Below are 21808 nucleotides of genomic sequence, written 5' to 3'. Positions count from 1 at the left end.
GGGGCCAGACCCTGAACAAAGAGGCCGAGACAGATGGGTTGCTTTTTCACTTTATCATTTCAGCAAGTGCTGAATGGGAAGTCACTCCTGGGAGGCTCTGAGGGGGGTGGTATCTGCAGAGAGGCAGTCATGGGCACTCTAAGAATCTGTGTCAAGAGCAGGGTTGAGGCTGGGCTTGTCTCCAAGTTGGTATCCACCTTGCAGCTCTGCTAAGATCTCCTCCAGCAGGTCCATCCTGGGGAGTAGTGGGATACGGGTGGAGCCGTGGTGACCTTAGGGATGAGGAATGGGCCCGGGAGGGGGCCCCCAGCAGGGCCCATTTCTTACTTCTGCAGGCTGGAGAAGAGACCTCCTGTGATCAGCTCAGGACTGGGGGCCTGCAGGGGAAAAAGGCCGGTGCTGCCACCCAATAGCCATGGAGCTCAGGACAGGGGATGGGCTCGGGGTCTTCTGCTTCACCCACCCTTGTGGCCTTCCCTGCCAGCAGCCTCCAGGGTGTGGGTGGGCAGGCGGGGGATGGGCTCACAGGGCAGCGGGGGCAGCAGGGCAGCCCTGTGTGTGTGCCACTGTAGCCCCTGCAGGGCTGGGGTCTTGGCTGAGTTCCTCTCACACTGCTCCACAGAGCCCTGGGTCCCCAGCAGGGAGGCTGAGTCCTGAAGGCTGGAGTGCAAGGGCAGGGCCCTGGGGGAAGTCGGGTTGGTCAGGGGGCACAGGTCAGTGAGAGGACAGTTAGGGAGTCCTGGGGGTCCCTAGTCAAAGGAGAGGCAGCCAGGGAAGTTGGTATTGGTGACAGCTGGGGGGAGGGGTCCCAGATTAACAAAGGGATGGCTGTGCAGGGCCCTGGGGTATTCATACTGTTGAGCTGGGCTCCAGGCAGCGGTGCAGGCTGACCCTGGCTGTGGGGCTGGAGCCTGGGTAGAGGATGGGACAGGGACTTGGGCCACTGCCTAGAGTCAAGCTGCTGCCTGAGTCCCAGACAGTGGCCCTCTGGACTCTGCAGTGGCCTGTGACCTCAGGAGTCTTCAGGGCCTGCGGAGATAATGGCAGGAGCTGGCATAGGTTGCCCAGGTGCCCCACAGCTCCCTTGGTCCTCCATAGCCCTGCTCTGGCTCCTACCTGGCATGGGGAGGGGCCTAGGGACATCACAGGGGACACAGGCTTGGGTGTGGTCTTGGCTCTGGGAGCCACCTCACAGTACAGGGTCTCTGGGGGGCACAGACCAGTTGGTTGGAGTGGGGAGAGCAGAGCTGAGCTCAGCACCCGCTACCGCCCACTCCGTGCCCTCTAACCTGGGAGGAAACCCTGAGACACAGGGCACTGTGTGGTCCCGTGCATCAGAGAGCTCACCCCAGGAGCTGAGTCCTGCGGAGAGGAGGCTGAGTGTGCAACGTGAGGCCTGCCTAAGGTTCCATGGCTACCACCCACCCCTGCCAACCTGTCCTGTACCTGGGCCATGGCCTCCCGCAGCAGGTATCGAGTGTTCTGCAGGCTGCCCCAGCGGTCAGCGGGCCCTAGGCCCAGCCCAGCCTGAACCAGGGCCTGGTAGGGGGCCGGCACCAGGGGGTCCAGGGTCGGGCTCTCACCTGCCTCCAACTTAGCCTTCACCTCAGGCCCCTCTCTCCCAGCCCAGGGCAGCTCTCCTGTGAGGAAGCACGATTGGGGGACCCAAACAGGAGGGGCTGGCTCAGTGGGGCAGGGGGTAGGATCACTCACTGACCAGTGAAGACCTCCTGGGCCAGGATGCAAAAGCTGTAGAGATCCGAGGTGGCCGCAGGCGTGTCACCGCAGATGAGCTCAAGTGGCAGCCACGGGTACAGTTCGGGAGGCGGGGGCAGCCCCGGGCCTGGGCCTTCCCGGGAGTAGCCCTGCTGTGGCCTGCGGAGGAGGCCGAGGGGCCTGGTGAGCCGGGAGGGGGGCCGCCCCACGGATGAGGGGCCGGCGGGCGAGGCAGGCACTCACCCGGGCTGCAGCCAGCGCCGGTGCAGGGGGCGCCCATGCTCTAGGCCGCCCACCTTGGCCAGGCCCGGCCGTACCAGCTGCACAGCGTGGGAGCTGAGGCCGCCATGGGCCCGCCAGCGCGCCTGCAGGAACAGCAGGGCCTCCAGCACCTGCAGCAGCAGGTGGCCAGGCAGCAGGCCCGGCACGGCGCACGGCCGCCCCTGGCTCGGCCCCCGTGGGTGCAGCACCACGTGCAGGGAGCCCAGCCACACGGGTTCGAAGAGCAAGCACAGCCCCGACAGGTCCGCCGAGGGGCTCAGCGCCATCAGCAGCAACAGGTTGGGGTGGTGCAGGGCGCTGGCGGGAGGAGAGCGGGCCGCTCACAGGGAGGCCCCATCTGCACCAGCCCCCAGACGAGGAGAGACTGAGGCCTGGCTCACGGGGCCAGCGCCCAGGTCCTGCCGCCCTGTGCCCCCTCTCCCTGGGCTGGGGCCCACAGCACACGGGACCGAACCACTGTACAGCGGGGGGGCGGGGGGCCACTCCGGGAGCTGGCGCACCGGGAAGACGGTAACGGGGCCACTGCCACGCTCCAGGCTTTCCGTTGTCTGGAGGGCAGGCAGGAGACTGCTCTGTGGGGCTGGGCCCGCCTGCGGCAAGGCTGGGGGGCAGGGGGGTTCCCCTGTACCTGCAGTGCTCAAGGTCAGCCAACAGCACGTCGGGCTGAGTTCCCGGGGCCTTCAGCTGCCGAGCTGTCACGGGGTGGCCCCTCCACAGGAGGCTAGAGAATGGGGGGGGGGAAGAGCATGGGTCTGAGATGGGGTGGGGCGGGGGGGGGGTGTCTTCCTTGCGAGGGGAGGAGGGGAGCTGGCCACCTCCCAGAACTCTGCTGGACAGCTAGGTCGGGGGTGGGTGGGGTGGGGGTGGGGGGGTGGGGGCTGGGAGGGGCCCTCTCTCACTTGGCCATGAGGGTGTGGGAGCTGCTCTCATAGGTGCGGTCGGGCTCGCCCTGGGCTGGCAGCAGCTCCTTGGGGTCCGCGAGGGGTATGCCTGTTGCCAGCCCCAGTGGCCATAGGCTGCTCAGCTGGGGATGGGGAGCCGGGCTATGAGGCACAAAACGGACAGGGGGGTTCCCTGCTCCCCCAACCTCTCCCGCTTACCTGGCCAAACCCCAAGGCTGGGATTTGGGGGCATCTTCTGATCTGCACCGGCCTCGGTACCCTGGGGCAAAGGGAGGTCCAGGGCTAAGTCCTGGGCGCCTGGGGGTACGGGTGAGTGGGCTCCAGGATGCGGGTAGTTACCTGTCCACGCGCGCCCGCCACAGCAAGGACAGGGAGCCACGCGGGCTGCGTCCAGAGCCAGCGTGCCACGGGCCCAGGGATGCACTGGCCACCAGCTGGCTGCCGTGCACGAGCGCAGATACATGGGCTCGACATAGCTCTAGCAGTTCCAGCACCTGGGTGGGGGACCTGTGCACTGAAGCAGGTGGGGGTGCCGGCTCCATACGCCCCCACCTGCCCTGGGCCACCGCGCACCTTCCGGCTCTCCTTCGCACCACCCTGCTCTGCCCAGTCCCGAGGCGTGCGGCCCTGCTGGTCATGTAGACGCAGGTCACCCCCTGCCTGCAGCAGGTGCAGCATCACCAGGCTGCGGCCCGAGAAGGCGCCCGCGTGCACAGGGGTGCTGCCATCGAGGCAGCGACTGCAGCGGAACAGGGAGGACAGAGATGGATTAGGAGAGGGGCGGGATGGGGACAAGAGGTGGCAGGACGGGAGCATGGAGGCATGAGAGGAGTCAGAGTGAGCACAGGAAGTGATCACTGGAACAGGAGGGGTCACCTGGGGACACGGTGGGGTCTTTGGTGAGGGTGTCTGGTGAGCACAGGAGGTGCCAGGGGAACGGGAACAGTCACTGGAGAACAAGGGGTTAATCTAGAGAACAAAGGGGAGCTCACTGGGGGCGGAAGGGTGTCATGAGGTCCCCCACTGGGGAAGAAAGCCCTGGCTCTCTCAGGCTCAGACTCAGACCCCTGGGAGCGCGGGGGCACCGCCGTCGGTCCACTCACTGGTTGGGGTTGGCGCCAAAGGACAGCAAGAGCTGCACGGCAGAGCTGCGGCCCAGCAGCGCCGAAAGGAAGAGCCCGGTCTGCCCAGCAGAGTTCTCACCATCCACCTGGACGACTGAGGGGCAGCAGGGCTTAGGACTGTCTCCAGAGGCAGAGGTCCTGGGGCTGCTATGCCACACCTCTGCCAATTCCCAGTCCCCGCAGTCCCTCGTTGCCTGGGTGACCCTCAACTCCAGGTTCTATCTGTATGTTCTGGAACCCCCACCCTCCAACCGTCAGGGACTCTGCTCAGAATCTGTCTCAACACAGTGCTTGCTGTTAATAGGTCCATAGAGCTGCAACGAGAGGTGACATCCACTTGCCAAGCCGACACCCATCTGCCATACCAGAAGTGTCAAAATCACACAAAGGTACCCAGGGGCTGGGGGCAAGTGAACTCCTCAGGGACCCCGGCCTACAGGAGCCTCGGGCACAGTCCAGGTGCTCTGTGTGTGCATTCAGTATACGTGTACAGGCCCCGTGCGGCCAGCACCTAGTTCTTCAAGAAAATCAAAATCTTTGGATTTTATCAGGAAATCTCTCACGGTTATTTTTGAATGCTGCTTCTAAGAGCTGAATCCAAGTAGCAACTTTCTCTCCACCTCACCTATGCCAATCCCTTCCTGGGATCATTCTGCTCAGGTCCTCCCCCAACCCCTCCCCCCTGCACCTGTCATCCCAGTTCTTCCTGTAGGCCCTCGCCCACATCCCTACCGAGGGCAAATGCTTGGTGTCTCTGTCCTTGCACTCCTATGTCCTAGGCAGATATGGCAAAAATCAATCATGCGCTTGGCCCAACCCAGCTTTATGACAGTCTCTGTCATAAAATCCCTCCAAATGAGGTCCTTTAGGAACATCTGAATATCACATTTACTGCATTCTTTTTTACTTGGAAGCCCACGGTCTTTTGCCATGGCATGCTAACTGGTTTTCTGTATTTGTCTTGCCCTGCAGAAGGGTCTTCTTAAAACACAAATCACTGCGTGATATAATCATTACAATGGTAATCATTTCATTTTTTGTATACATAATCTTATACAAGTTGTTCCAAAAATAAAGAGGGGGGGCAAGTCTCCTTTTATGAGGCTAGTATGACCCTAATTCCAAAACCAGTTAAGTTTCCAGAACCAAAAATGAACTTATATTTCAATTTCATGTTTGACCGTATACACTAAACCTGTAAAGAAAGTAAAAGGGATTATCCAACTGATTTATTCCCAGAAATCAAGGATGATTCAACATAAGAAAATCAGTCAATGTAGGAAAACACATCCATGGATCAAAAAATAAAAATCAGGAGATCCCTGGGTGGCTCAGCGGTTTAGCGCCTGCCTTTGGCCCAGGGTGCGATCCTGGAGTCCCAAGATTGAGTCCCGCATCGGGCTCCTGGCGTGGAGCCTGCTTCTCTCTCTCCTCCTGTGTCTCTGCCTCTCTCTCTCTCTATATATATATATATCTATCATAAATAAATAAATAAATAAATATTTTTAAAAATATAAAAATAAATAAAAATCACATTCAGCTCAGTAGATACAGAAAAAGCACCTGATAAAATCCCGAACTTCCATTAGAGACTCTCAAGGATAGAGAGCAAACCGAGGGCTAATGGAGGGAGATGGGTGGGGGGGTGGGCTAACTGGGGGGCAGTAGTTATGATGAGCACTGGGTGGTATATGTAAGTAATGAATCAGTAAATTAAATAAATAAAAATAAAATTCAATACTTACTTATGATTGAGGGGAGCAAATACCTCAAAAAACTATGAGTAGATGGGAACTCCCTCCCTTCGTAACAATTACATACCAAAACCCGAAGAGCACCCATGATACTTAATGCAGAAGTACAGATTAATTCCCTTTGATATCAAGAACAAGGAAAGAGATGTCCATGGACAACAAGGTTTGGGAGTTCTGGCCAACACTTTACACGAGGGAAAAAAAAAAAAAAAGAATTAGAGTTTAAAGGGCTGAGATCAAATTGTCACCATCTTTAGGTAATAAAAAATGTCAAAGAATAAAAAATCACAACTATTAATTAAGTTCAGGAAGTGGCCAGAACCCCAGTCGACTTGCAAAAATCAATGAAAAATGGAAATTGTAAATTAGATGTTAATTTCCTGCCCACAACTCCAATGGCTTCCCATCACACACGGGGCAAAACCTCACAGAATTCACACACCTCCTGCCTGTTGCTTGCGCCTCTGAGCTTCAGCCCTCTCCCAGAGTCTCCCTGCTGCTGCTTAGTTTGTTCTAGGGTCGCCCGGGGTGGCTCAGCGGTTTAGCGCCACCTTCAGCTCGGGGTGTGATCCTGGAGACCGAGGATCGAGTCCCAAGTCGGGCTCCTCGCAGGGAGCCTGCTTGTGTTGTGTCTCTCTGCCTCTCTCTGTGTGTCTCTTATAAATAAGTAAAATCTTAAAAAAAAAAAAAAAAAAAAAAAAAGCTTGTTCTGACTTCAAGCCCTTTACAGTGGCTATTCCACTTTTCTGAAGTGCTTCCCCCACCCTCCACGGCTCTTTTACTGTGGGGCCCAAGTAGCACCCCATCCCCAAAGCCACCCTTTCCGTGAATCTACTTCATCCTCCTCACTCTCTTAAATTCTCATGATAGACTTCGCTCCCAATGACCCGAAGGTCATCCCTAAATCCCCAGCATAGACGACAGAGGCTGGCGCGCACCGGCCGGCGCACAACGTCTGACCTCTGACCACGCTGCCTCTTGGCCTGGCCCCCCACGCGGCCCAGCCGCGAACCCTCACCTCTCCGCAGGAGCCGGGCCAGGCCCCAGCCCGGGCCCCCGGCCACAGCCAGGCGGTGCAGTCGTCCCACCTGGGCTTCTGGATCCCTAACAGAGCCCAGCTCCACCGGGAAGTGGGAGCGCAGGGAGGGCATCTGTGGGCTCCGGACGGTCAGCTCCCGGGCCGGGATCACCTCCGGGGTCTCATGCGGGCAGGAGACAGCGAAGGCAGGACCTCTGGGGACCCTGGAGGGCCGCGGGAGAAGGCAGGGGCCTCGGGAGGGGTCTGCTTTGCTGTTAGGTGTCGATGAGGAAAGGGGTGGGGTCTGGGAGAGCGGCGGGCCTGGGGCCAGGCCCTGGTTCAGGGAGTCTGAGGGCGGCATTCTGGGCATTCGGGCTGCGCGGAGGAGCTGTAAGGGCTCCAGGGATAAGGAGGAAAGGAGTCTAGGGGTTCAGGGAAGGAGTCTGGCGGAAGAAGGGCCTGAGGGTTGGGACGGAGAGGACGGGGGTCTCCAGGCTGGGCGGGGCAGTGTTAGGGAGGAGGATAGTCCTAGTCCGAGGGCTGGGGCTGGTGCAAAGGCCCTGAGGCAGGCTCTGCAGGCTGGGGGAGGGTCTCAGGGTTGGGGACTGGGACTGAGGTTCAGGGAAGCGTCGGGTGCGGGGTGGGGTCTGCGGCCTAGAGGTGGGGGTAGGAGGGGGTCTCAGGCTGGGGGGCAGCGGCCTGGGGGCGGGGTCTAGCCGGAGGGCCGTAAGCTCCAGGAGGGTCAGGGGCCTAGGCCCCAGCCCGGGGTCTGCGCACCTACCGTTGGGCTCCCGCAGCACTCACCACGTGCCTGCCACGTGACCCAGGCACTCCCGCTCGGGCATCAGAGGCGCATGCGCACCAGTGGCTGCTTGCCACGTCTGCGCTTGCAGTAGCCGCTTCCTCTGAGAGGCGCCCCCCAGCCCCGAGGCGGTGCGAGAGAACCCGAGGCGATGCCCCCCCCCAGAGCTGTGGGCTCTGCTGCACCTGGAACGCCTCTTCCGCCTTCCGGGGGCTCGAGGTGCTGGGCCCTCCCTGTCCTCCGCGGTCTTCTTCCCATGCTTCTCACACACACACCCCCCCCCCCCCCACTGTCCCTTCTTTCCCTGCGCCAGCCTCGTCTCTCTGCCCTGAGCCTGGGGCCCCGCAGTGTCCTGGACAGCTCCCCCTGGAAGTCCCCTGGGACCCTCCCATCCACCAGCTCCCACACTAGGAGCATCTCCCCCAAATTACATTTCCTCCCCCATCCCCATCTCAGGGTCCCCCCTCTTCCAGCCAGAGCCCTGGGCCTCGCCCTCTGCCTCCCTCCCATCCAGCCTCTCAGCCTCCAGCTGGTCCTCCCCACCAGCCCCCCTCCGGTTGATACAGCCCTGCCCTGCTCCAGCTGGCAGCGGGGGTTTCTTAGTCCAGCTTCCCTTGGGCTCCCAGCCTGTTGCCCCACTCTGGGACACCCACTGCATGGTAGCCGGGGGACTTTTCCTAAAGCCAAACCCTGTCTCTCCCTTACGTGAAACCCTCCTGACTCCGCTCGGCCCTTGGGGCAGAGTCCAAGCCCTGAAGTCTGGCACCAAAGGTGCCATTGTCTGGCCTGCCTGTGATTGATACCCTTGCTGTGCTCTAGGGTCAGCTAGCAGTCTCTCTAGAGCTGCAAGCCCTGACGAAGGTCAAGAGTAGCCCTTCCCATGGGGCACCTGGGTGGCTTGGTTGGTTAAGTATCTGCCTTTGGCTCAGGTCATAACCCAGAGTCCCCAGATAGAGCCTCACATAGGGCTCCCTGCTCAGTAGAGTCTGGTTCTCCCTCTCTCTCTGCTCCTCCCTCTCTCTCTGCTCCTCCCAAAAACTCATGCTTTCTCTCTCAAATAAATAAATCTTAGAGAGAGAGAGAGAGAGAGAATAGCCTTTCCCCAAGGAGGCAGCCTCTGTGCAGGGCAGCAGCCTGGGCAATAGCTCAGGATCTTTATTAACCACGTGCCCCCTGGGGATGCTAATGGGGTGCCCTCAGGCCCCGTCTCAGCAGTCTCCGCTTGAGTTCTTGGCTGAGCAGCGTCTGTTCCTTGCGGGCACCCTGCAGCACGCTCCGGTTTTCCTGGGCCCTCCGGATCAGGTAGGGGATCACCTCCTCCAGGGAACCATAAGGGATGGACTTATACACGGCATAGCCGGCCTGCCCTGTGGGGAGAGTGTTGGCAGGGCGTGAACTCCTCCTGTTCAGGGAGAGGCCCCATCTGGAACAGAGACTTCCATCTCTGAGAACCTGGCAGTCTAGGTGAGTTGGACAAAATCTCCCACTGAAAAAACGTAAAATCCTGCAGTAAACATTTAGAAAATCTTCCTAAAGTTATTAAAATCCTACCAAAAGAGTAAGGAATTTACTAACCTGAGCATTAAGAGAAACTGAGAACCCAAAGAGGGAAGAATGTACAGGAAGCACTTCCACCCTGAAGGCAAAATCGAGCTACTTGTTGACCTCACAGAGTTGAGGGGGTGCCAAAATCGAGGCCCAGAGCCTGACCAGGGTGAGAGTTGTAATGGAGCACCTGCTCAAATTAAGCTGCGCCCTCAGCATCAGAGTTCACCAGAAATCAACCCTCCCACCTTCCCGCACTCACAGAGAATTGTGGCCTTGGCCATAAGTGGAACAGAGAAGAAAACAGAAACCCATCTCTGAGGGATCGAGGCCGTGGATTAGCCTCATATATTTGTAGCTCAAATTTGCATCACTGAGATGCCTCAGGAAACCTCAAGCCCTGAATTTAGGGTAAAGTGGTTCTGTACCCCTTAGCACCTGGCAGAAGAAAACACAAATCTTCTGGTCTCAGACCCCGGGCAGCTGCACAGCAAAGATAATAAGGCACCGGGGAAACAAGACACCATGATCAAGAACCAGCCAAAACAACAGACAGCAGGCTCAGAGACAGGCGTGCAAGGCCTTCAGATATGGGAACAACAAATCTCTCTGGAAGAGTCTGGTGGCTGGGCCGGCTGCAGGCTCTGGATGGGAGCCTGGTCAGGCACTGGTTGGGAGTGGGGAAAGGGGTCTGGCTGGGGGGATGGGGATGAGGCCTAGGGCAGGGGGGGCGCACATGCTGATGGAGCATGGTGGTGGGACATGGGGAGAATGGATCGTTCACATACCCAATGCCAAGGAGACGTGGTCACACATCCCTAGAAGTTGTCCAAAACAGACAGGCCCATCCAGAGGAATGCCCAGGTCCCACATGCTATAGAAAAGGCCACATCATCAATCCAGACAGCAGCTGGATCCAGAGCTGGAAGTCAGCCATCATGCACTCATACGGCTGTTGCAGTTATTAAAATTTTGAAGTTCTTCTAAACTTAGTGATAAATAACCACTGTTCTCAGGCCCCTGAAATCTCCCCAGTGGGTATCAGCTCCTTCTCTGGAGCCTTCAGGCCTCCCTAGGCCCCAGCAAATAAGGACAAATGTCTTATTTAGCTGGGGCCTACAGGGTCTACAGGTTTAGCCTACAAGGGTTAGATATTGTGACTGGCCTCCCCCAGAATCCCTGTGAACCTACTGGCCCATCGCTTTCCTCCCCCTATTCCATGTCCACCACCCTTTGCTCATCCCTGGCATGTGAGCAAGGAAGAGGAAGGAAGGGGGCCTTCTTGTGGATATCTAGTTCCCATTCCCCTACGTACCGCTTGGTGGCATGGTGAACAGATTCCTCATTGTGGGAAGCCACCATGAGGTGGCACATGGGGCCCCGGTGGGACACTTGAGTCAGCATCAGCTCCAGACAGCGGCTGTAACTGAAGGGAAGTGTTCTGTTTAGCTTATGGCTTCCGGTGATGAAGGGTCAGGCCCCAGGGGCTAGGGAACCCTGTCCTTGGGAGGTGGGGTGCCCAAGGGCAAGTACTCTGGAGCCAGAAAGTCCCCCCCCCCATTTCACCTGCCCCTGCTACAAGGGATGGCCCTTCACTGGGCCTTTTACCTCCCTTATAAGGATTAAGGTCCCCTAACAGGGCTATTGCAGATGGGGTGAGATGAGGGTGTCATGAAGCCCCTGGTGCAATGGCAGCCTCAGAGCAAAGGGCCTCATCACAGGCACAAGGTGACATTTACCTACAGTCATTCACTGCGGTGTTGGCCACTGAACAGGAGTGGCAGTAGCGCGACCCTAGCTGTAAGTGGGCACTGGCTAAAATGCGTGGTGGTGCACAAGAGCGAGTGCAGCGCCAGGCACTAAAAACGGAGGCAAATTGGTGAATGTGCTCCCAGCTGGCCTCAGGCCATGTGCCCAGCTAAGGACTCCACACACCGCCCTGGTTATTCTCCATCACCTCCCAGATCTGCCCGTCTCTGCCCCTTGGGAAGCTGTGTCACCCATGGAGTAACCGGTAGGAGATCCGAAGGTGGGGAGAGAGAGAGCTTGGGGTATTTCACCCCGTAGCCCCCTCCCCGGCCTCCGCTGACTGTCCCCTGTGTGTGGTGACACCTCCTTAGGGTGGCCCCTCTTCCTAAGCTATGGAATAGCGGTCATTACGGCTTCATGCTCTTAGGGGTTCCGGGGTTCCTTGATCTTCCTTGTGGCTCCCCTAACCTTCCCCACATTCAATAGGGAGAGTGCATTTTACTACATTTCCCTTAGTTAAACTCCTTTGCTCAGAGTTCTTTTTCCCTTGGGGTCCTTTAAAAAAAAAAAAGATTTTATTTATTTATGAGAGAGAGGAGAGAGAGAGAGGCAGAGACAGAAGCAGGCTCCATGCAGGGAGCCCGACGTGGGACTGGATCCTGGGTCTCTAGGATCAGGCCCTGGGCTGAAGGCAGTGCTAAACCGCTGAGCTACCGGGGCTGCCCTCCCTTGGGGTCCTGCCTGACGCACATACACTCATCTGACTCTCAAGTCAGCTCCGTGAAGTAGATGTCCTGGTTATCCCCATTTTAAGGAGGGGAAGATTGAATGAAGCTTCTCCCCAGGTCACACAGCTAAAAGTGACTGGGCTGGGATTTGAACCTAGGCTGTCTGATGCTCCAGGGCCTGGGTTTTTTTTATCCTGGCTTTAAATTATGCAGCTGGGGACGCCTGGGTGGCTCACCGGTTGAGTGTCTGCCTTCCGCTCAGGGTGTGTTCCCGGAGACCCAGGATCGAGTCCCACATCAGGCTTCATGCATGGAGCCTGCTTCTCCCTCTGCCTGTGTCTCTGCCTGTGTGTGTGTGTGTGTGTGCGTGTGTGTGTGTGTGTGTGTCTTTCATAAATAAATAAAATTAAAAAAAATAAGTTATGCAGCTGAAGGGAAAAGCAAGGGGCAGTGTGTAGACATGATGCCCTTTGCACACAGAAATCTCTGTGTTTACCTGTTTATGGATGAAGGAACTTAGGAAATGTGTAAGAAACTAACAAAAGTAGTCACCTGTGAAGAGCAAGGAGACTCCAAAATGAGATGGGGATTTGGGTGGAAGTGAGATATGTCAGTGTATTCATTTTCTTTTCAAGATTTTATTTATTTATTCATGAGAGACACACACAGAGAGAGAAGCAGAGACACAGGCAGAGGGAGAAGCAGGCTCCACGCAGGGAGCCCAATGTGGGACTCAATCCCAGGACCTTGGGATCACGACCTGAGCCAAAGGCAGATGCCCAACCACTGAGCCACCCAGGTGCCCCAGTGTATTAATTTTCATAGCATTTTGATTTTATTATTATTATTTTTAGAAAGTGCAAGCAGGCAGGGGAGATGGGCAGAGAGAGAGGTAAGAGAGAATCCCAAGCAGGCTCCATGTTCAGCACAGAGCCCTATGTGGAGCTCGATCTCACAACCCTGATATCATGACCTGAGCCAAAACCAAGAGTCTGACGCTCAACTGATTGAGCCACCCAAGCACCCCATATCACTTTGATTTTTAGTGGCATAAATTTATTATTTTTTCAGAATATATAATATGTGAATTTTGCAAAATGGTGCAGCAGCTTTGGAAAACCATCTGGCCATTCCTCAAAAGTTAAAGAGGGGGTTACTATACAACCCAGCGATTCCACTCCTAGACAATTGAGCTTTCAAGAGAATGGAAAATGTGTATTTATAGAAAAATGTGCACACGAATGTTCATGGCGGCACTAGTCACAATAGCCAAAATTGGAAGCGATCCATCAGCTGATGAGTGGCTAAACAAAATGTGCCGGGGCTAAGGGGAGGAGCATGGGAAGGGACTGCTAAGGACATGGGGTTTCTTTAGGGGGGTGATGGAATGTTCTGGAATTAGTGGTGATGGTTGCACAACATTGTGAATATGCTAAAATCCACTGAATCGTATACTTTGAAAGGGTGGATTTTATGGGTCATATCTCAGTAAAAAATAATAATGGATCATATCTCAGTAAAAAGAATAATAATGGTGCCGGTGATTAAGACTGTGGGATACAAAAAAAAAAAAAAGACCGTGGGATACAAACGTACACAAAAGCCCCCATGGGGGATCCCTGGGTGGCACAGTGGTTTAGCGCCTGCCTTTGGACCAGGGTGCGATCCTGGAGACCTGGGATTGAATCCCACTTCGGGCTCCCGGTGCATGGAGCCTGCTTCTCCCTCTGCCTATGTCTCTGCCTCTCTCTCTCTCTCTCTGTATGACTATCATAAAAAAAAAAAAAAAAAAAAAAAAAGCCCCCATGGTCCTTGGATGCAAGCCTAGGTTCCGACCGTGATGTGGCCACTTGCCCTGTGAGCTTGGGTCAGTCTCTGTAACTCTACATACCTCTCCTGGATCCAGTGTGAAATGGAGGCAGATTTTGTAAGGACAAGGCTTGGGGACCACCTTGGTTGCTACTGGGGCCAGGGGCCAGCACAGGTCCTGATCTAAGTCAGGTGATCAGAAAGTAAAGGAACAATTTCCTTCCTCCCAGGGCCATGGGATGGGGGCCCCAGGGGCTCACCCATATTTTGCTCCCCACGCAGAGTGATTTGAGGTGGATGAGAGTTCAGGTTCTAGAGCCAGTCTGCTGGGTGCAAAACTTGGCCCTGCCGCTTACTAGCTATGTGACCTTGAGTAAGCGATTCCACCTCTCTGTGCCTGGGTTCCTTCCTCTGAGAAATGGAGTGTGTGTGCGCGTGCGTGTGAGATAACAGTACCTACTGCTTGGGGGTCGTTTACGTATTCAACAGATCTGTACTGAGCACCTGCCCTGTAGCGGGCTCAGTTCCAAGCACTGGGTGCTCAACAAATCAGAAACCCCTGTCCTCCTGGGGGCCCACATTCTGGAGGGGGAGACAGACAATGTGCAATTGAATACGAAAGTGTATAGAACCTCAGACACCGGCAAGTGCTAAAGAGAAAAATAAATTCAGGAAGAGAGTAGGTGTGGGTGTTCTAATTTTTGACAGGGAGGGCAGGGAAGGTCCCCCGAGGACATACCGATAAGTAGAGACCTAAGGAGATGAGAGAGTGAGCCATGCAGCTGTCTGGAGGGAGAATGTTCTAGGCGGTGGAAACAGGAAGGGCAAAGGCCCTGGGGATCATCAAGGAGGCCAGTGTGGCTGGAGTGCAGTGAGTGAGAAGCAGAGTCTGAGGTGAGGAGATCACAGCACATGGGGCCTGGGAGCTGCTGGAAGGATTTGGGGTTTTACTGAGGTGCAGTGGGAGCAATGGAAGGGTTTTGAGCTGAGGAGGGACAGGATTTGACTTATTAACAGGCTCCCTCTGGCTGCCTGTGGGGGTACAGACTGGGATGGGGGTGAGGGGTGGACAAAGGAGGGAGCAGGGAGCCCAAGGAGGAGGCTGCTGTTCAAGTGGGAAGTGATGAGGTCCTGGCCCAGGGAGAGGAAATGATGGTGCACACACATGGGATGTGTGCGTGATGAAGGGTTAGATGTTATGATTTATCTCAGAGGCCTGGCTGGCCTAGTCCTACCTCTGATTGGTAGCCTCGTAGTTGGGCTGAATGGGGTCTTCGGTCCCCTGGTGCCGAGCCACCTCTCTCTCCTTGTCCAGATACGCCCCTCGGACCAACTTGACTCCGAAGGCCCGGCCAGCCCTGTCAGCGGCCTCCGCGGCCCGCCTCAGCCGCTCGTGTGTGTCCTGGCGAAGCACCCCGGCAGCTTGGGGTCAGGGCCCCGGGGCGCCAGCCCGCAGTCCCCCACGGTGCACCACACACCTTCAGATAGGCCTGGTAAGTGTTCCACACCCAGGGCCCGCCCTCCCCGGGGCCGTTCCAGCGCAGGGCCAGGGCGTCCACCAGCAGACAGAGAGCAGGGTTCAGGAAGGTGTACTCGGCATCCACCAGGATCCTCACACGCTGGGCCCGGGCATGCTGAGGGTCACAGGGTCAGAGGTCAGGCCTCGGGGTGCCCAGCAGGTGCGGCGGAGCCAGGCCGCGGCAGGTGTTACCTGTACTACCCGGTGCAAGCGGCTCAGAGAGGCCTGGAGATGCTGGTTTTGCTGGGCGTTGAGGCAGGAGATCTGGAGGTCCTGGGGGAGCAGCAGGGGAGGTGGGAATGGCTCAGGTTACTGGATCCTTCCAGGGCCTGTGTCTCCTCTCCCCCACCACCAAGAAGGGAAAAAAGTTGAGAAATTGTAAGCAATATGAAAAGTAACCTTATCACAAAGAAACCATTTATTCAGGTGAATAATAACCATTTATTCACCTGAATAAATGGTTTAGAGCCCCGGATCTGGGTTTGAATCCTGACTCCATCCCTTACTGTGTGACCTTGGACAAGTCATATAATCTCTCTGGGTCTCAAGTTTTGTCTATTTTTTTCAACAATTAGTTGATAATGGCATCTACCTCGTGGAGTTGCTGTGTGGACCTGTAAGACGTGCCTGGACGTAAGAATGGGACGGGGTGAGCCCGTGATAAGCATTCAAAACATGCTGTTGTCATGATGATAATAAGCGACTTCCTATATATAATCTTCACAATGATCCTGGTGGACAGTTACTCCAAACCCTGTTCTGCAGCGAGGAGACTAATGCTCCATGAGTGAAGACTAGGAATTAACACGTAGGAAGTGAGCAGGGGCTAGCTCGTAGTGGGTGCGACAAGTGTCACCTGCTATTGGGTGTCTTAGGACCTCAATACCTTCCTCTAGGGCCAGAGCCTCATTGCGTCATTGCAGCCCACGAGGCTTCCCCCATCGGGCCCCTCTGCTCTCATCTCCTCGGCTCTCCGGAGCCCCCTGCCCTCCAGCCACGCTGGCCTCCCTGCCAGTCCTTCAACATGTCCAGCACCTTCCAGCCTCAGGGCCTTTGCTTGGCTGCTCCTGCCTGGAACACTCTTCCCCTCCATGTCCTCTTGCCTCACTCCTGCCTCTCCTCCGGGTGTTTTTCTTAATGTCATCTTCTCAGCGAGGTTTTCCGTGGCTCAGATTTGCAACTCCCTGTCTGGGGCTCTTGCCTTCTCCTTCCCTAGCCTTATTTCCCCCCCTGCAACGCCTATTTATACTTGTACATCTTGGCTTTGGTCTTGCCTCTCCCCGACTAGCAAGTAAGTGCCTCAGGGACTAGGAGTTCATCTCCATCATCATTTCGTCCAGCCCTGGAGGAACACGGTGGAAATAATCGTTGTCCCCCAACTCTTGTTCTTATTGTGGAGATTCTAAGGGTGGATGTGAACTGCTGGCCACTCAAGGAGTCAGCTGGGTTCAAAGAAATTAGGAAGCTAAAGAAGGAGGAGCAGGTGGGACTTAGTTCTACCCAGATCCAACAGAGTCCAGATGGAGACTGGGTGGGGGGGCTGGGTCTGCTAATGGGAGGCCCCCGGGATCAGGCTGTGAGAAGGTGGCAAACACCACCCTGCCCTCGGCTTAGTGGAGAAACCTTCCAGAAGGAGGCACCTGCCCAGTTACCTTTTCCTCTTCCCCTGACTGGGGGCAGAGTCTTGGGGAAGTCCTGGGGAGTTAGTAGCTGGTGAAACTGCCTGCATATGATGGCCACCCTCAGACAGGGCCTACTGGGTGCCCGGTGCTATTTGGGGTACCTCACCTAATATTTAACTCACCCGGTCTTTGCCTCCCTCTGAGCCAAGGACTGAGACAGGGGATGGGGGGCTGTCGCTGAGATGGAGACAGGAAGGGGAGCGGGTCTGGGGAGACACGGAAGCCAGGGTGGGATCTGGTAGGTATGGGCGGTCTGGAGGATGTCCAGGGGCTCAGGGGAGAGGCTGGGGCTGGAGACAGATGTGGGCCTCACTAGTACCCAGGGGAGAAACTGAGGCTGCAGCGTGGGTGAAGAAGGTCCCATGGAGGGGAGGAAGGAGTGAGGAGGGGGGAGCCTCCGTATTGAAGAGACCAGCAGAGAAGAACCTAACATGGTTTGAGAACCAGCTGGCTGAGATGGAAAAGGAAAACCAGGTATTAGGGAAGCCAAGGAAATCATGTGACGAGAGGCCGAGGAAGGCCCCTCTGTTCCTCGGGGGATCGGATGCCAGCCAAGCAGGGGCTTTATTCCTTAAAACCGCCCTGGGAAGAAGTTGCTCCCACTGTCCGTGATACTCCAGAGCTGATTCTCTGAAACACCCGAGTCCTGCTTCTATGTGTCCTGTGACGCTTTTTTCAAAATGCCAATTTTTTTAAAATGTGAAAGAGACACCACATCGCCCACAGCATTGTTTGTGGTGGTGGAGACTCAGAGGCGCCCTCGCCGTGTCCATCCTGGGAGACGTGAGCTGCGTGGCGAGGAGCAGCAGGTAGAGGCCACGGATTAGATGCACACAAAGACTCTTGGACGGATCTTAAAATCAGAGTGCTCAGTGGAAAAAGTGAAAAATGGAAAGAGATAGGTAACAATGCTATTTGTGTACATCTAAAATTACACCCTCAGGTTGATGGGGAAGAGCATGCCAGAACTTTCTGCAGTGATGAAAATCTTCTGTGCCTTGATAGACTTGAATTGCTCAGGTGTGTGTATTTGTCAAATCCACAAATAGATACAATCACCAATAGATACATTTACAATCTGCACATTTCACCGTATATACATTTTTCCTCGAAAGAAATAAAATACTATAAATAATTATCAAGCTCGAATTGGTGATACGTATCCCGAAACATTCGGAGGGCCCTGTGCTGATGCCTGCAACTTATTTTGAAATGCATTGAAAAATAAAATGGATCGGTGGACAAACGGAAAAATGGATGGAGGGACTGATATGATTCCAAGCAGGTAAAGTTAAATGTTAACAGTGGCTGGTATATGGGTGTTCACTGTAAGATTCTCTCGACTTTTCCGTATGTTTGAAGGTTTTCATAATAAAATGTTGGGGAAATATGTCCCCCTGAACAGTGTACTTGCCAAAACAATAACAAAGAGAAATACGTTATGCAGGGTCAAGGGGGTGTCAATGGCAAGGAAAGTAGAAATAGTAAATGGAAATGAAATGAATGAATGAATGAATGAATGAATGATTAAACCAAAACCCCACTGGCCTAATCATAACTTCCAGTCATAGCTGAGTTGATTGACCAAATACTGATTAGTTTCTTCTGGTTGGGGAAGAGCTACTCTCTCACCCCCGCCTCTGAGAACTCCCAGCCCGCAGCCCCCTCGCCTAGGTCCCCCAGGTGGCCCATATATTCCGTCCATGCCAACCACGGCCCAGGCTATAGCCACGTTTATTCCAATTGTTCTAAGGCTGGGAAGTAGCAGTAGTTGCATGGTTCAGACACGCCGCTTGCAGGTGGCTGCTACATCCTAGTACAGAGGACTCTGCTCCCGCCCCACAGTCCCCACCAACCATCCAGCCAGCCTGGGCTCCTTACCTGCCCAGAGTCCATGGCTTCTGCCAGCCTCTCGGGGCTCAGCTCCAAGGAAGCCCCCGGTTTTCTGATCCAGGAGGTTAGCTCCTTCTGGAATGGGGCGGTGGGTGGAGGGGTGAGGGGGACCTGGTGGGCAGCTGTAGCCTCCCTCCCCATCCTGCCCGTCCCTTACACAGAGCCGAGTACTGGTCAGCGCCGTCATCTTCAGCTGCATAAGGATGTTCCCAGTCGGGCTGGGGGTCTCCAGGACGCCTCGTGACATGTCCACGCACCGAAGCATAGCACTGAGGTTCCCCTCATACCAGGCCTCGCTGCCCAGCCAGCAGGCATTAGCTTCCGGAGCCCACCAGCCCCCCTCCTGCCAACCTCCCCGCCTCCCCGGACCCGGCCCCTACTCACCCAGCCTTGACAGCTGAGTCTGGCTCCTCTTCGATGGGTACCGCCAGCAGGGGTCGAAGGCCTAGGGTCTGGAGCTGTTGGACGCAGCCCTTCACCTCCTCTGCTGTCTCACCAGCCACAAACTGCCCGTAGAAGGATACTCGGAGAAACGCTCCCGAGAGCCGGGAGCCCAGGAGTCGCTGAGACCAGGCCTGGAGCTGGAGGGACAGAGAGGAAGGGCTCAGAGGCCAAGCCTCGGGGATGCCCGAGGCCGATCCCCGGGGGCACCGCTCACCACCAGGCCGTGTGTGACCAGAGGGGGCCAGGCGCACAGCCGTAGCACCAGCAAAGCTCGTGTCAGTTCTCCTGTGCCTTTGAGATGAAAAGCACCCCCATCAAAGCTCAGGGGCTGCCAGCCCCCAGTGGAGGATCCAGCCTGGGAACGGAGCACACGACAGGTCCGAAGCATCGTGAATCCCTGGCCACTTCTGCGGCGAGTAACGGGGCTCTGGGGGCGGGAGGTCTACCAAGTGCCCCTTGCCCGGCCAGGGCCAGTGATTGATTAACCAGGCAGTAGCTGGGGCAAGGCAAATCTTTTAGGATTGTGGGCTCCTTGGGGGTCAGTTAATTATTAACTGATGAGGACAGAGTTCAGACTAATGGGGTCAGGAAATGAAACTCCCAGTCATAGCCCCCAACAATTCTTAGCTGCCCACCACGTAGCAGTGGGTGCTCTGGAGCAAGGATCGCTGGGCTCAAGGCAATTTGGTTTCATGATCTTGGCAAAGTTACTTAACTTCGCTGTTGCCGTTGCTTCATCTTCGAATGGGAAAGATGACAGTGCTACTGAATAAATTTGAAAGTGCGCGGAACCTGTAACCCGGCTGTTCCAGGCTGAGCGTGCATCTTCGAGAACTGGAACACGGCCATCCGGGAACATGTAGAGGAAGGAATGTTCGTAGCCGCACGGTGTGGGATGGCCACAAGCCACCCAAACCTCCACCAGCCAGAGAACGGATTAGATGCAGCGTGGTCTACAGTGGAATGCTGCGTGGAATACTATACAGCAGCGAAAAAGAGGAGAGTCCTGGGGCATACAACCACGTGGGGCAACCTCACGTGCATAGCGGTGAGTGAACAAAGTGAACGAAACACCAAACGGCACAAGCTGCGTTATTGTGTTCACTACTCTTGAGAGCAGGGAAAAATGAAACACCCTAGATCCAAAAATGTTAGGAATATGTACATGCGTGGCCCAACCATAAAGAAAAGACAAAAAAGGAAATGACTATCACCAAAGTCAGAGAGGTGGTCACCTCAGGCGATGAGAGGAGCTATAACTGGGTTGGGGCTCTTTGGGGGCTTCCCTGTCCTTTCTTCTTAACCTGATGATTCATTGTTGTTCACATTCTAAGTATTTTTTTTTAATGCCATACATCTACGTTTTCTACTCCTGAATGTACAGTACATTTCAAGATAAAATAAAGGTGAAACATTAATCATAGTATCAGTCTCATGGGGCTGTTAAGAGGATCCGGTGCATTCGTGTGCTCACACATACTGTGTATGTGCTCAGTAAGTACTGGCTGTGATCCTAAGGTGCTGTGTGCACACAATCTCATGATGCCTGCGCCCCCAGTGAAGTACACACTGTTCATTACTCCTGTGTTGGGGGATCCCCCAAGCCCCCTCAGGTTCAGTGATTCACTAAAAGGACCCACAGAACTCAAAAGAGCTGATTACTCACAGTCATGGTTTATTACAGGGAAAGGACACAGATTAAAAATGACAAAGGGAAGAGACTTGTGGGATCCAAGGGGCCCCAGACACAAGCTTCCCGTTGCTCTCTCCCAGTGCCACCAAGCAAACAGCACTCAATGATCCCAGTCCCAATGTGTGACGACACACCTGGAGTATTGCAGCCAAGGACCCTCACATGAGCCTTGTTGTCCAGGCTCTTTATTGGAGAATCAGTCACATAGTCATGGCTCTTGCCCCATATGACTGACTGTAGCCTCCAGCTCCTCCCAAGGTCAAGCTGACGCTGCATGTCCACAGGTAAACAAAAACACTCTTGCCAAGCAAGATATTCCAAGAGGTTACCTCCCAGGAACTGGGCAAAATTAATCCTTTACTGCATAATCCTCTAATTCACAGGTGTTAAAAGTAGAGGCTCAGAGAAGTAGAGCTACCTACCTGAAGTCACACAGCCAGTGGGTGGCCAAGTGTGGGTTTAATGATCCTGTCCCCTAGACCCCGAGGCCTCAAGATTTTAGCCATGCAGTCTCTTTCTGCAATCTTTTATCAGTACGCAATTCACAGAACACGTGACTAGAGTCAGATTATAAATCCAGCAAAGCTTGAGCTAAAAAAAAAGTCTTTAAACTGCTTTTTCTATTCCAATCACAGTTCATGTTAAAACAATACAAAAGGTGGGGATCCCTGGGTGGCGCAGCGGTTTAGCGCCTGCCTTTGGCCCAGGGCACGATCCTGGAGACCCGGGATCGAATCCCACATCGGGCTCCCGGTGCATGGAGCCTGCTTCTCCCTCTGCCTATGTCTCTGCCTCTCTCTCTCTCTCTCTCTCTCTTTCTCTGTGTGTGACTATCATAAATAAATAAAAAATAATAAAAAAATAAAACAATACAAAAGGAGACAGTGAAAAATTAATCTTTCTCCTATGCCTGAATTTGAACCCCTCAATTTCCTCCCTATAAGGCAATGGGCTATCCTTGCAAAGACAGAATTTCCTATGCACAGAAATGCACCTATATAGTTCCTTGATTTATTACATAATGAGAAAATACTACTCATTTCTTTGCACATTGACTTTATTTTTTTTACTTAACAATGTATTTTGAAAGATCATTCCTATCTCAGCACAAATAACTCCATCTCAAATATGAAAAGTTCTATGTTGTT

The 21808-nt window shown here is 54.9% G+C and overlaps 2 protein-coding genes and 1 long non-coding RNA gene across 9 annotated transcripts; 1 reads left to right on the top strand and 2 right to left on the bottom strand.

The window, feature by feature from the left end:
• Positions 1-38: 38 nt before the first annotated feature.
• LOC112643542 (inactive serine/threonine-protein kinase TEX14-like) lies at positions 39-7569 on the bottom strand. Of its 7 annotated transcripts, XM_025421567.3 has the most exons (15): positions 6797-7568; positions 4004-4118; positions 3474-3639; positions 3240-3394; positions 3099-3159; positions 2898-3022; positions 2627-2719; positions 1960-2295; positions 1718-1875; positions 1447-1640; positions 1290-1362; positions 1117-1205; positions 856-1029; positions 328-377; positions 39-235 (listed from the first exon to the last, which is right to left on the bottom strand). In XM_025421567.3, the coding sequence occupies exons 1-15, from the start codon at positions 7164-7166 to the stop codon at positions 139-141; spliced, it is 2256 nt and encodes a 751-aa protein (XP_025277352.2). In that variant the 5' UTR covers positions 7167-7568; the 3' UTR covers positions 39-138. The 7 variants fall into 7 exon arrangements, with proteins under 7 accessions (XP_025277352.2, XP_025277358.2, XP_025277354.2 ...); XM_025421573.3 differs by lacking the exon at positions 1960-2295 and having other exon boundaries at positions 6797-7565; XM_049110675.1 differs by lacking the exons at positions 39-235; positions 328-377 and adding an exon at positions 474-681 and having other exon boundaries at positions 6797-7569.
• Positions 2886-20319, top strand: LOC118351878 (uncharacterized). The gene is made up of 3 exons (XR_004808054.2): positions 2886-4413; positions 14745-14922; positions 15524-20319. It is a non-coding gene; the product is annotated as an uncharacterized LOC118351878 (long non-coding RNA).
• Positions 8719-19449, bottom strand: PRODH2 (proline dehydrogenase 2). The gene is made up of 10 exons (XM_025421691.3): positions 19182-19449; positions 18908-19104; positions 18681-18819; positions 18512-18598; positions 15141-15221; positions 14908-15063; positions 14665-14831; positions 10459-10569; positions 9932-10017; positions 8719-8965 (listed from the first exon to the last, which is right to left on the bottom strand). The coding sequence occupies exons 1-10, from the start codon at positions 19353-19355 to the stop codon at positions 8781-8783; spliced, it is 1383 nt and encodes a 460-aa protein (XP_025277476.1). The 5' UTR covers positions 19356-19449; the 3' UTR covers positions 8719-8780.
• Positions 20320-21808: the final 1489 nt, after the last annotated feature.

This window comes from Canis lupus, chromosome 1 (assembly GCF_003254725.2).
Source record: "Canis lupus dingo isolate Sandy chromosome 1, ASM325472v2, whole genome shotgun sequence".
Lineage (NCBI taxonomy): Eukaryota > Metazoa > Chordata > Mammalia > Carnivora > Canidae > Canis > Canis lupus.
This window is presented reverse-complemented; position numbering and strand designations above follow the sequence as displayed.